At 42.5% G+C, this 13,132-nt stretch overlaps 1 protein-coding gene across 1 annotated transcript in view; it reads right to left on the bottom strand.

The window, feature by feature from the left end:
- Positions 1 to 13,132, bottom strand: part of UMODL1 (uromodulin like 1) — a 53,753-nt gene that overhangs the window by 29,454 nt on the left and 11,167 nt on the right. Inside the window, exons 3-10 of the mRNA XM_074860911.1 lie at positions 11,910 to 12,071; positions 11,389 to 11,495; positions 9,282 to 9,474; positions 8,213 to 8,353; positions 7,280 to 7,399; positions 5,276 to 5,530; positions 3,728 to 3,840; positions 1,394 to 1,613 (exon numbers count right to left, since the gene is read on the bottom strand). Coding sequence (XP_074717012.1) covers positions 1,394 to 1,613; positions 3,728 to 3,840; positions 5,276 to 5,530; positions 7,280 to 7,399; positions 8,213 to 8,353; positions 9,282 to 9,474; positions 11,389 to 11,495; positions 11,910 to 12,071 — 1,311 coding nt within the window. The remainder of the gene's footprint in view (positions 1 to 1,393; positions 1,614 to 3,727; positions 3,841 to 5,275; positions 5,531 to 7,279; positions 7,400 to 8,212; positions 8,354 to 9,281; positions 9,475 to 11,388; positions 11,496 to 11,909; positions 12,072 to 13,132) is intronic.

The following is a 13,132-nucleotide window of genomic DNA, read 5'->3' as shown; positions in this document are numbered from 1 at the left end:
TCTTCAAAGAGAGATACAATTGCTCTGCTCCCTTCAGTTGTGCTATCCCTTCTGACTTCTCATCCTTGCTGTTTCAAAGTTGAATTCCCTGCTCTGCCACTGTCAATAAATCAAGCATATAGCCTTTTGGTGGCCAGGCTTCACAGTGGATCCGGGTGGCATTGCTCCACTGGTGCAAAGGATCCGTGCAGGCTTGCTGTCAAAGGACACGTCCCAGGTCTCTCGGGGGTCAGGAAGCAAAACAGCCCATTATACAAATCTTTCCTTCATATGCTGTACTCTTTTGCCTTATTTTTCACATTTGACTTTAGGAAATTCATGTCAAACCAATACTTGTTTGGGCAGAGCTGAGAAATAGACCCCTTTTCTTAACCCCTAAGGAGGAGTGGAGTTGGCTGGGCTCCTGGCTAAGAGTGGTGCTACTGGAAGCCACGTGGTTTTCTGCAATTAAAGTAACAGTCCAGAGCTATTGCCTTCTTCCTCCCCACTCTTTTGGTCCTAGGATCAATAACATTTGTAAAGTATTTTGGCACACATCAGAATCTTGCAATTCAGTATCTGCTACCACTGTGATATTTGTAGGCTTCAGGTGCAATTTGTCTCTTCTGTTTTTTTCCTGTCCTGTTCTCCTTAACCTCCATATGCTTTACAACCCCAGAGGGAGTTTTCCCTCATCACAGTACATAAGCTTTTAAGGGCTCAGTACACTGAAAGAGAAGAATAACTCATTCTGTTGGCTTTGGAAACTTTTTGAACTCTGTCTGCCTCTGCCAGCTGGGAAACCTGAAGCCAGAACTTAGCCCTTTGAAGATAAAAATGGTGATTACTGAAGATCAAAAAAAGGCCTAGTTTAACATAAATTCCATGCATGTTTCTGTAGTCCTATTCACTGAGAGGACATTTGGGAATTACTCTGGCTGGATTTCTATAGTGAAGATGTTAGATTTATTTTCTTAAACCCTGGCCCATACAGCCCCACAGCCTTGAAGCACAAAACTCTCTAGAGGGCATGTGTACCTAAAGGCTACAAATATTCCGCAGTAATCCTATCTGCAATTCAGGGTGAGAAAGATATGGCAAACTTCCAACTTCTCACAAAGAGGAGAGGGGAGGAAAAATAATAGGGAAACCAAGGACTCCACTCGTCCTTAAACACTATGAAGGGAAGCAGTGCCTGCAGGTACCTGGGGAGAGCCAATGCTCCTTCATTCCACCACTTCGGGATTTATGGATAAATGCCCATGGAGGATTTTCCACATCATGGTTTTCCCTCCAACAAACCACAGATTTTGTCTCTCTGTAAAGTACTTTTCATGAATAATGTTGGTGATATTGTGCGTGATCAAAATACAAACCCTGTTTTCGTGCTTGAAACAAAAATAATAAAAATTACCTTCTACTGCAGTGTTTTGCTGATCCACCAAAAACACAGAACCATTGTGCAGGTAAGAAAGCACTGGGGCAAATATGGAGGCATCGACTGGAAACTCAGGATCCTGTACAGTGATTCTGAGCCTCACAATGATGCTTCCGGCTTGCAGGGATTCAGTCTGCACTTTCAGCTTCCCAGATTTGTATAAAGCAGAAATGTTGGGTGGAAATGAATTTTCAAGCTGAGCAAAGGGAGAGAAACATCAACAATTAGGAACCCAACAGGAATAGCTCCTTTTAAAACTGAACTATGGTCGTACCATTTTAAAGATTTATATATGCACAACATAGAAAATGTTGTAAAAAAAAAAGTTTCAAAGTGTTCCAGAAATCTTACTTTTCAGAGATTATTAAGGCACAGAGAAGTGTCAGTCTCCTTGGTGCACGTAGGTGCCCTCGAAAATGGTACCCATCTGACTACTGGCCTTACAAACCAAATTTCATTTTGGCTCAAGCAGAATTCCTTCTGCCCCTGTTTGCCTGCATCACAGCTGAACTGGCCCACTAAGTCTGCATGGATCAGACCCTTGATGTTAGCTTTGTATGTCATGTAAGTTTTTTGCCCCAAACCTCCTATGTATTCACCTCTGCACTCTCAGACACTGGAACCTGGTCATCTCCACTGTTGCTGGAGCAGACTCTGGCTTGATTTTGACGACTACCAGCTAGCAGTCCCCCAGGCAGTACCCAGGCAGAGTTCGACACTTAACATTGGCCAGGGGCCAGTCCCAACAGGCAACCTGAATGTGACCGCCATACTTTGGAAGACCCAACTGCATGGATACAGGCTGGTTTGTGCCAGTTGGTGTTAGTGCCAGAGAATGGTTCAGGGAATGTTTCATTTACCAGTATGGACATAGCTTTAGCCCTCAGGGTGTACTTGAAACTCACCAGTCCAAGTCCAGCCTGCAGCCAAGTCCAATGATAAAGAAATCTCAGGATGAGAGACAAGAAAAATGGGGGTGGGTAACTCCAAGAAAATGTGTTTGAGACAGCCCAGCTTCAACGTAATATGACAATTACATCATAGTTGATTACCAAACCATAAGTAGACACATCAGTTGAACAAATGGTGTTACTCTGAACGTTAAAGCTGGCATACTGCTGTCAATATTTGAACTGTTCAGGAATTGGCAGTTTTACCTTACATCTCTAGAAGGCATCTCCTTGCTTGAGCCTTTTGTTCCTACATACACCTCAAAGCATGCCTTTGAGCACACAATGCAGCACCATAAATCAACACAGCTTTGTTCCCATTTAGTCAGAGTTTGCTCCATAAATTCCTACAAACAAGCTGTTTAACCAGTCTAAGCTCACATCAGGGTGGGGAAGCAAGGAAAAGAGAGGAGAAAGGAAGTGAAAGGGGGATGTTGTGCTCCCAAACACCCAAGGAGGCAGAAGGAACACAGATGGGCAACACTCCTTTCCCTTCCCAACGCCATGATGCCAATTAGGTCTGCATTAGTCTCAGAGAAGATTCACTCACAAAAATCCTCCTGCACAACAAAAGCAAACAATTCGCAGCTATGGGAAATAAAACCATGTCAGGAGGTTCAACTTACAATTTCTCATGAGCAAACACCTCTTCTGTGCTGCCTTTGAAAATATAGGTCCATTATTGTTTTTTATTTCGGATTTATATTCACATATGTTTATGAGTCACCCTTTGTTTTGGGAAAGTCTTGTTTTGGATGGAGATCCCAATTCCTCTCTATGGGCCCTGTTCTCTACAGCAAAACTGTAAGACATTGCTGCATCTGAAATGTCCCCCCTGTTTGGGAAGCTGAGTTGGTAATACACTTCATGACTCAAGTTTTGTTTATGGTTGATTACACCTGAGCATGGTCGGTGGCTACATGTGTGTATGCAATGAATGGGGCTGGAGAAGAAAGCCTGACCCCATCACTTTTCCTTAAAGAAGAGCTTTGAGAGCAGTCAGACATTTATTGAGAAGGCAACACTGAAATGAATGCCAGCAATGTCATTTCAATAATTCATTAAAAAGCTTCAACTCAATTCAGTGTGAGTTTGTTGCCAGACCAAAGATCCAAGGAAAGGAGTTCCTGTTGCATGCCTGCATTTTTAATTCCTTTACTCTTCTATAGGGGAAAATGCTCATTGGCTCCATTGCTAATAAGGCCAAGAGCTTGATCTGTCTGGTCAGTTGAATTTTGTTTTAATTATAAAGAAAGGTCACAGGAAATAGGGATATTTCAACCAGGCATAAAATCCTCTATTACATTAAATAAACTCTAAATTGAAAAAAAAATATCACCCACAGATATTCTAGCATTACCTGTTCAAGCAACAGTCTTGAAAATTCTTCATATGCTGAACTGCTGACATTATGGAAATCATCAGTGAAGTTGTAGTTGAGAATCCTCATAGTAACACCAAATACCTTGGCCTCTGTAGGACACAATATTAAAACACACACTGAAAAAGCAGAAGAGGAAAAGATTCAATCAAAATTGATGTACCTAGACCAAAATTTCAGATGATGGAAGCAGAAGGGGGGGAGAAGGTTGAGAGAATTGGTATTAAACCAAGAAAATAAAGCTGATATTCTGTTATGAGCTTCCTATACGTTGAGGAGATGCACTTACATCAGGTCCATAAAGATATTTAGGTGCCTAATTACAGCTGCATGACAAGTGGTTATACTCATATCCTTGTGGACCTGGCCCTACATAATTCCTGCATTTGAGTTACATCCAGGGTTGAATTACCTGTGAGCTCATCTCTGGTCCACCAGTCACAATTATTCTTTTTCCTGATCTTGATAGCATAGATAGTAAATATATTCTTAAACTGAAAATAACAAAAAGCAGTGCATGCCACTTCTCTGTCTGGTAAGCCCTGACAGATAACATACAGAGCACGTGAGCCAAAACCAAGAGCCAAGGAATCTATAACCACTTTAACCTGTATAAACAATCTGAGGCTCTTACTCTTTGGACTGATCTTTGGAAAACTTCTTTTTCTTGAGGGCTCCAACTTCATACTCTGAAATTCAGCCCCCTGTTTCCATAACCACTAGACCTCCCACTTTCCTTCTACAAAGGGAGTAATTTCCTTCTGACCCAAACTGGAGTCATCCCTTGTCTGATCAAAGGGTATTTTTTATGGATAAACATAAACAGCAGCATTCTCACTGTGGCCGGTATTAAATAGTTCACTGCCTGCTTTTCAAAGAAAATGGGGAGAGATTTATTTTTTTATTTGCATGAAGGCTTAGGAAATAATTTATGGAGAAAGGAAAAGCAAAATTATGTTTGTTCAACACCCTAGGGTCTCAGGGAGCTATCATCACTAGTTAATTGAACAAAATTATGCAGGTATTCTGCAAGCTTTCTTATGCAGCCCTTGTTATTCCCTTTAATCTTGGTCATTCACAAATGTTCAGCTGAATCTTGCCTTCCTCTGGGCACTCTTCTTATCTCAGCTGAGCCCTTGACAAACCAGCTGACTGGATTTCTCACTGGCCACAGCCATCAATCAAGAAAAATGGGGTGTGATGGGAGATGGGTGGCAGCAGAATGCAGTGCCAGGCACCAAATAAATAAATAAATAAATAAAAGCTAGCTTAGCCTGGTATCTGTAATAGTCTGAGTCAGCTCTGGCACTGCTTTATCAACTAAGGCCAGAGCTCTGCTGCCTGATAGTCCAGGTTGCATAAATGCTGGGGTAGAGGAGAGAAAAGGTGTTGAAGGAGGTGGCAAATGGAGTTCTGGGAGGACCAAATGGATCATTGCTGAACCGCAAGTGAGTGGACAGAGAGAGAGAGAGAGAGAGAGAGAAAGAAGGAGAGAGAATGTATATGTATTTTAAAGTGGCTACTTACCTGTTTTTACATTTTGGCGGGAGATGCTGATTTTTCCACAGGTTTCATACCTGATCTCTGCTGAATACATCACACCTGCTTCCAGCTGCGATACAACCATTTTCATTTCCTCTGTCTTCAGGTTTTGTACAATCTCTTTGCCCTTGAACACTCGTACTTGGAAAGTATGGTTCAGAGTAGTAGTGACATGCCAGGACATTTCAAAACTGTTGCTGGTAACGCTGAAGATTTGGTGGTTTCTAACTGCAGAGGGATCTATTGCAGTCCCAGGAAGAGTCATCACAGAAAAAGAAACATTTCATCTTTGAAGCTTTGTGCTAGTCTAAATCCATTATAGACAAGCACTTTGACAATCAATAGGGGAAGCTCCTCTTTATATTACGCCAGGAGAGAATCTGCCCCTCTCACACTACCAGGTCCCCTCGTCTGTGAACCATTCCACTAGAGTGATTAATTGGGTGCTTACTCTTTTTATTTACTTTTACTATACATATTTGTGTTGACTCTCTAGTAACACTAATAATCAGCCAGTGAGCTACAGGTTCAAGCAACAAGAATAAGTTTGGAATAGTGAATCTGTGTACTCTTCATAAGTTGACATCTGCTTTGCCTCCTGTCATTTTAATCATCAAAATGCACCTCTTCAGGCAAAGGCTGCCTTGATTTATGCCTGGACAAACCCCACAGACCCCAGTTTACAGAGGCTGGGGGCAGAGCGGCAGGCAGCATTTCACCTATTTATGCCACTCTCATTCAGTGCAATCATTGTCATGTCAATGGGAAAAGACAGAACCCTTCAGAAATTATTCCTCTCCTTGAAGGAGGAGGAGATGTCTAAATTGATGGGATGAATTGCCCTCCAGAAGGGCCTGTCTGTCTCCACTAACTAGGGTTCTAGCCCAGACTAGATACCTCTCCTGTAGACAGCTGAGGTCAGGTGAGATAAACATCCCACAGCAACCTAGAGACCATGGCATGCTGCTGCCACAACTTCAGTTCTTTCATGATAATGGTTAGCCTGAGAAAAAAAGTTTGTTTTCTTAAATTGTTTCAATAGGACACAACTGTTTCCAGGACTCTGAGCCAGGTGGCTGTCAAACACCTCCAAAGCCATACCACCGCTGCACTAGAGGGACTTCAGTTTAATTCTTCTAGCTTCAGCTTGGATCAGAAGTTGTGGAAGAAGATCAAGACTATCCAGCCTGTCACTCTGAACTAGGCAAAGAACTACTTAAAGTTATTTCCACCCACAAGAAGACAGGATGTTGTTAAAAGGACGGTGATAACTCTTTCCTGAAATGGCTGAAATCACTTTGAATACAAAACTACTGGGATTTGTTCCCATCATAGTCCCACAGACAGCTATAATATATAGAAGGGAGAGTATTCACAAAGGCTAACTAACTCCAGTGTAGGGTAGCTGTGGCCAACCTCCCTGATTCACGTCCCCCACCAACATCTTCATGGATGCAAAAGCAAGAGGCCTGTATCCCAGTGGCTGTGGTCAGGAGAAGCTCCTATGGTCGGTAGCAGATCCTTCCATACCTTGTTCCAGGAAAAACCTGGGATATGCAGTGAGCTGGGTCCAGGGCGAGTTAAGTGATGCTGGCCTCACACAGCTCTCACTGGCATCCTTCATGTGCTGGGAGATTATCCCGCACAAACCCTGTGATGGGACCTGCACTTGAATGGCACACCAGGCACAAGTGGCTCAAGAAGCCCACTGCGGCCACCTCCACTTCCAGAAGGCCAGTTCCCTTCAATAGCCATAGGGATGACAGCGGAGCTTCTCCAGTGGCCACTTCACAGCACCACAGTCCCTGATCCGAATGTCCCATTGGGGAAGCCTCTCTCTTTCCATTTCCATAGCTGGAGATTCACTCCAAAACTATTATCAGCTTCTGTGAACACCCTCTTGTAACTCAAGCAGCCCCAGGAGAAAGGGACCAAAGAGTGGCTGAATTAAAAACAAGACAATATTCATTCAAATCCAAGGTTACTTACAGCACCCGGTGTCTGTAGCTTGGTTAGTTATGGTCAAGAGACTTGAATTACTTATAGACGGAGAGCTGTTGCTAGTGTTAACGGGATCTAATGCTGAACTTGGAGTAGATTCTGCCATGCCTAGGGGAAAAATAGTATTATCAAGGAGTTAAAGTATTCCTAACAAAGAAAATCCAAAATAATACTGTTCGTGTTTTCCGCAACTGAAAAGCAGTAATAGAAGTAATATAAAGAGAAATTAAAATAAACGTATTATCATATCACAAAAGCATAAAGTAATACATTATCTGAATTTTTGAGATTAAAGGATTGTAAAATTGTTTTCTAACTAAAGCATTGAATCTGCAAGCACTTCTTTATCTCATTAACTTAAAGCCTATTAGCAGGCTCATTGATGTCTGTGGGCTATAAGTACATGTCTCTATATTTTGCTGAACTGGTATCTCAAAGTATTATTTCACCCACTGCCAAAGTCCGGCTGCCTCCAGCAGAGTACTCAGTGACAGTGCAGCAGCTCAGGGTGGGATTATACAACCACTTAGCCCTGTCTGCAGTCACGCAGTCAGAGTGGGAAGGAGACTTTGTGTACAAATAGTGTCATTAACTGTATTTTCCCAGAAGGCTGGAAAGGTGTACTGACAATGAATGACTTGCTCTGAGAAGCAGCCAGGGTCTGAAGCTAGAGGATTTGTCAGGGGAATGAGGACAGTTAAGGGCAAGATAGGAGAAACAGCCAGGTACTGTGAAATAAATACACTGCATTTCAATCAGAAATAGCTAACAGCTGGCTTCTGTGCCATCCTCTACCAATAGGAGGAGAAGGGGCACTGTGTGCTCCAGAAATCTTCGCCTTGCAGGTAACTCCTGCAATAAATCACAGAGTCCTGCAGAAACATTCTCAGTATTTACCAAGATGAGACCTACATTTCTTACCTTCCTTTCTTTGGCTCAGCTGGTAAGGGATGATATCTGCGAGTTCATGCTGAGGATAGCAGCTGTAATAACCCTCTAGATTTACACAGGTGTTTTTCTCTGGACAAGCATTGAATTCAGCATAGGAACATTCGTTCACATCTAAGAAGAGGAACACATCTTTCACAGATATTGAAAGCAGCATCAAGATTTATCTGCAATGTGTGTAGACCAGGCTCTGAATATGATAGATTCAGTGTAAATCTGCAGTAACTCTGATGAAGCAATTCTGGATGTATACGGGTGCAATGAAATCAGAATGCCGCCCTTCCCCGGAACAGTTATAACCCTCTCACTTTTTACTCCAATTCTTTGGAATAAGAGGTCAGTTAGTGGCAGCTCCTGCTTACAGTTGCAGGATGTCATCCAAACCTAAGAGATGTCAGCAGCAAAAGGAAGGAGATCTACCCAGTGATTTCACTGAAAGTTGGACTGAGCTTTCAAAAGTAAACACGGAATAAGAAGGGATGACAACAGTGCTTATGGATGCATTTCAGGAGTGAAAATATTCAGGTAACTACACAGTAATAAGTAGATCAAAATAATTGAAACTTAATATATTTAAATATTTACCTAACATTTAAAAAGTAGGTAGTAATACGCTATAGTAATTAACAGACTATAAATATGAGTTATTTCTTGCAAGCTACTGAAAGTAACACATATCTAAAAAACCAAAGTATCTCTGCTTCCCAAGAAAACACTTTTTTTAACAGCCTGTTTAATACAACTAATGATTGTGCTACAAATATGGTCACCTTTGCTTTTTCATCTGAAGATGGGCTATGTTACTAGGAGAAAATAAATTTAATTGAGGAATCAGGAGTATTCCCCTCCAAACTATTCACTCCAAAATATCAACTGCGACCCTCTCCATCCTATAATGGAAAGGTTAGGGCCATATTTGCAAAGTTTACAAGAACCACTATGCTATTTCTGAAAGCAAACTGGTAGGCATATAGATGAAATCCCAAGTGAAGAGGGATGAATCCCCCTAAAAAAGCTTCCCCCGTGACAGGATTATAATAACCTTGCACTTCTGTGTCAATCACTTCATACACACGCTTCACAATGTCCTTCAGGGATGAAGAAACCTCCGCTAGTGGAGCTGGCTGATGCAGTCCAACAAGAACCTGAGAGGCCACTGTCCCAGAATATACTTCTGCACCATTACTCTGGATATGGTGCACAGAGGCATTCAAGGGCTGTAATGCACCAGTAATCTGGAAAATAGGAGGACAAACACTTCAGTATCTCGTTCCTTTCTCAGCACAGCTGTATGCCAAGGAGGCATAACTTATGCAATGACTATCATCATAATCTGAGTGTAGAAAGCACCAGTTCAGAAACCATGGCAAAGTGGCAACATTCAGGTCTGTATTTATGCAAGGTGAGTTCTTATTTTTACATTTCACAACAGAGTTACGGTATAGTAATGCCAAGCTAAGGGGGATGTGGCGCTGCACACCAGATCTCAAATGCTTAGGCAGGAGGATGCAAACCAGGAAGATATGGGAAAAGTCTCTTTGACTTGTAATGCTTAAACACCAAAATCTCAATAGACAGAATAATCATTAGAGATGCTATTATAGTTCATCAGTGGTCCAACACTTTTTACTTCAAGCAACTGAAGAGACTGCTAGCAAAGAGAATAGAAAGAAAAAGAAGAAAAACAAAAAAAGCAATAGACTGAGGAAGAAGGCTGGGACTAAAAGTCACAGAGTGACCCTAGGACTGACCAAGTCATTGCAACTGTGAGTCAGAAATGAAAGGAGGGACATGGTGGTGGGCTGAGCATTACGAGTCAGTAGAGCAGACAGGGCCTGGAAGACATGCCTCTGAGTAGCAGCTTCATTTTATATTTCCTAATTCTTGAGTGTTTGACTTTGCTATAGCTTGCTTTAGACCAAGATATAAAAGTCTTGGCAGATCCTTGGCCTCTACTCCTTACTACACAGTAACAGGACCGGGGTTTCTTGCTTTTTTAGGATATGAGTAGGGGGAATTCAGGTAGCAGGAAGAACTACACTCATGCAACATCCCCATGCTACTGCTACCATTTCTGTTCTCCTGCCCATCAGCGCTAGCTGATGATGGGAGAAGGGTTTCCTTTGTTACTTGCCCACTCCCAGATGGAAGCTGGGGAGGAGTAGAAATAAAAATGGAGGGAAATAGGGACCTGCCCCCTTGGGTACCTTTTAAAGGCCACATGCAAGGCTGGTTTTCTCCATGGCATGGTATATGTACTAGGGAAATGCTTTGGGTTTATGGCCTGGAGGGTCTTTGTCCTAGTTCATCACTCCATTTCCTAAATACCACTGAGAGGACAGAGAGAGCACGGTTTTAGTTTGTAGCCCGGTTCTTCCTGCAGACCATCCTTTTGGGAAGTGTGCCTCATGCCTCTGCTAGGGCTGTGTTTTTCGTGGTTGCCTCAGATTATTCCTACCTGCCGTGTTGGGGATGGGGAGAGGCACACCGTGCTGCTGTCGTGTGGCCGTTCATGCAGTGTTGCCGTGGCTGCTGCTAAACCATGCACAAGGCTGAGCCTTGGTCCTACAGCAAAAGCAACACCCTGCTATCTCCCAGCCCTGCTTCTGCATCAAGAATGACAATGAAACGCCCTTGACCCAGACACAGTCCCCTGCTGTAATCCTGGGTTTTTGCAGCAAAACTTCTGGTGCCTCTCGAGTCCACCTGCTGTGTAGGTCCCAGTGCCATAGATCAGGTTTGTCTCTTGAAAGGTTTAATTCAAAACTCCTTATCAGAAAACGTCATACCTTGCAGCTCTTGAAATCTGGACCCAAAACTGAACTAAGGCAGAGCCGGAGCAAGCATCGCTTAAGCAGGAAAAAACCCTATATTTCATTATGTATTTAAATTGCTCTTGGAAGAGACCCGAAAAATTTACTAAAGAAGCTGATAAATCAATGTTACTTCAGCTACTTGAGGATGCAGCTGACATTCAGTAATTAGGAATAAATTAGGGCCAGAAAAAATGATCTGGCAGAACGAAGGGGGAGAAACTGGCTGGCAAGGTTATGCCCAGCAAAGGGGACTATGAACCAAGCAGTGGTTACTGAGTAACAGAAATGTGGGCGCAACGAGCAACACACAGGAGCATTCGTGTTTGTACATACCATGGAGTGCAAAAGGCGTGAATGATTCAGAAAGTGGGAATCCACTCTGATTAATTCATTAAAATCCATTTTCACAAGCACTGTCACGTTGTACCAGAATGTTCTTCCTGAAGCATACAAAATAAAACAGCCAAGTCATCTGAGGTCTGATGCTATAGAAAGCAACAGTTACAGAAAGGCTCTGAGAAACCAAAGCAAGCTTTAACTTGGCAAATATGAAGGGCCCACGTTACAGCCATCAGCTATTGTCTTGTTCACTACATGCCACAGGCCCACAGGCAGCGGCACCAGCGAAGGAGAGGAAGCCAAGGAAGGTCCGCTGGACCAGCAGCACCCACACACTCTTCAGTGCTCACGGGTGCAAGTACTGAAGCTGAATATCCTGGAATTGATCCAAAGCAGATTCCCATATTTGTTTTATGAAGAGCTATGGTGACAGTTTTCCTGCCCAGTTCTACCCTCAGAAGGAAAAATTAAGTATATTTCTATTAGAAGCAGTCGTGAATTTATCAGTAACATACCCTCTGGCATTGGATCCACACAGCCTGCTCCTTTGGATGAGTTGCAGCATTTTTTAAGCTCTGGACATTCAGTATCGAACGTGCAAGGATAATCAGATGTTTCCATATTCTCCATTGGACAAATACCAGGTCTTGAGGCAAATATACTCGATCTATTGAGTGCTAAGTAACAAAAACATTTCTGAGAACAAAAATATAGAAAACTGTTTCCATAAAATTGTGCTATTTAATTTATAGCAAACACCTCCTCCTCATTTTAGAAGTGCGTCTGTTCAGAGGTTTTCATGGGGAGAAAATAGCAGCCTAAAATAACATTATTTCAAGAGTGTAAATGTTCTCAGATTTTTCTCTTGTTCATGACATTTCTGTTACAAAAGTTTTGAATTGATAATTTTCTATTAATAATTATGGATGGATGGATAGATAGATAGATAGATAGTTTCTAAACGTGAAGACACCGAAGCACTGCAAAACAGAAAATCTGCCTGATGTCAGCTATGACTAATCCAAACAATATATAATGATCAAAGGAAATAGGTAATGTCTAAGCTAGAAATCAGCAGTTTTCATTTAACCTTTTGTTGAGACAAAGTTAACCTTTAGTTATGGTAATTAGAGATATTACATGAGAGCAGAGACACAATGTTGTTCTCAGGTACAGGTTACACAGAGGGACAGGAGAGCAGAACTGAGCCCATGGTCTGCAGCTGGCAACTCCCACTCCATATCAGCCAGCCAGCCGCCCCAGGAGGTTGGCAGCCCTCGCTGGACAGCCCTGCAGAGAGGGCAGCTGAAGCAGAAGGTTACCACTCCCCAGGCCAAGGGCAGACAGTGGTCCTGGCTCAATGCCAGCACATACTCTTCTCCGGATGAAAAGAGAAAATATTTCTAAGGTTTACAAACATTACTTTCACCCATGCTCTCAAACATACCTCCAAGTAGTGCTCAGCTCTGGTCTTTCTAATCAACTGAAAAGATTTCTCTTTTCCATTTGTTTCATGCCTACAGGTTTTTGATCCTACAAACTCCTGATCCATTACTGGGCAGTTAAAGTCATCCGCTGGACATGCAGTCATATTTGCACAAAGAAATAGCCTATTAAGAACAGTGGTTTTAAGACTATGGTCTGTGACTTCTGGGGGGCCCAAAGTATGCTTGTCAAGGGTATCTGAAAGGTAATTAAGAATAGTCAGCATATCTTAATGGTGGGGTCCAGACTCCTG

Source organism: Strix uralensis, chromosome 2 (assembly GCF_047716275.1).
Source record: "Strix uralensis isolate ZFMK-TIS-50842 chromosome 2, bStrUra1, whole genome shotgun sequence".
Classification (NCBI taxonomy): domain Eukaryota; kingdom Metazoa; phylum Chordata; class Aves; order Strigiformes; family Strigidae; genus Strix; species Strix uralensis.
Note: the sequence above shows the minus strand (reverse complement) of the source record. Positions and strands in the feature narration are given on the sequence as shown.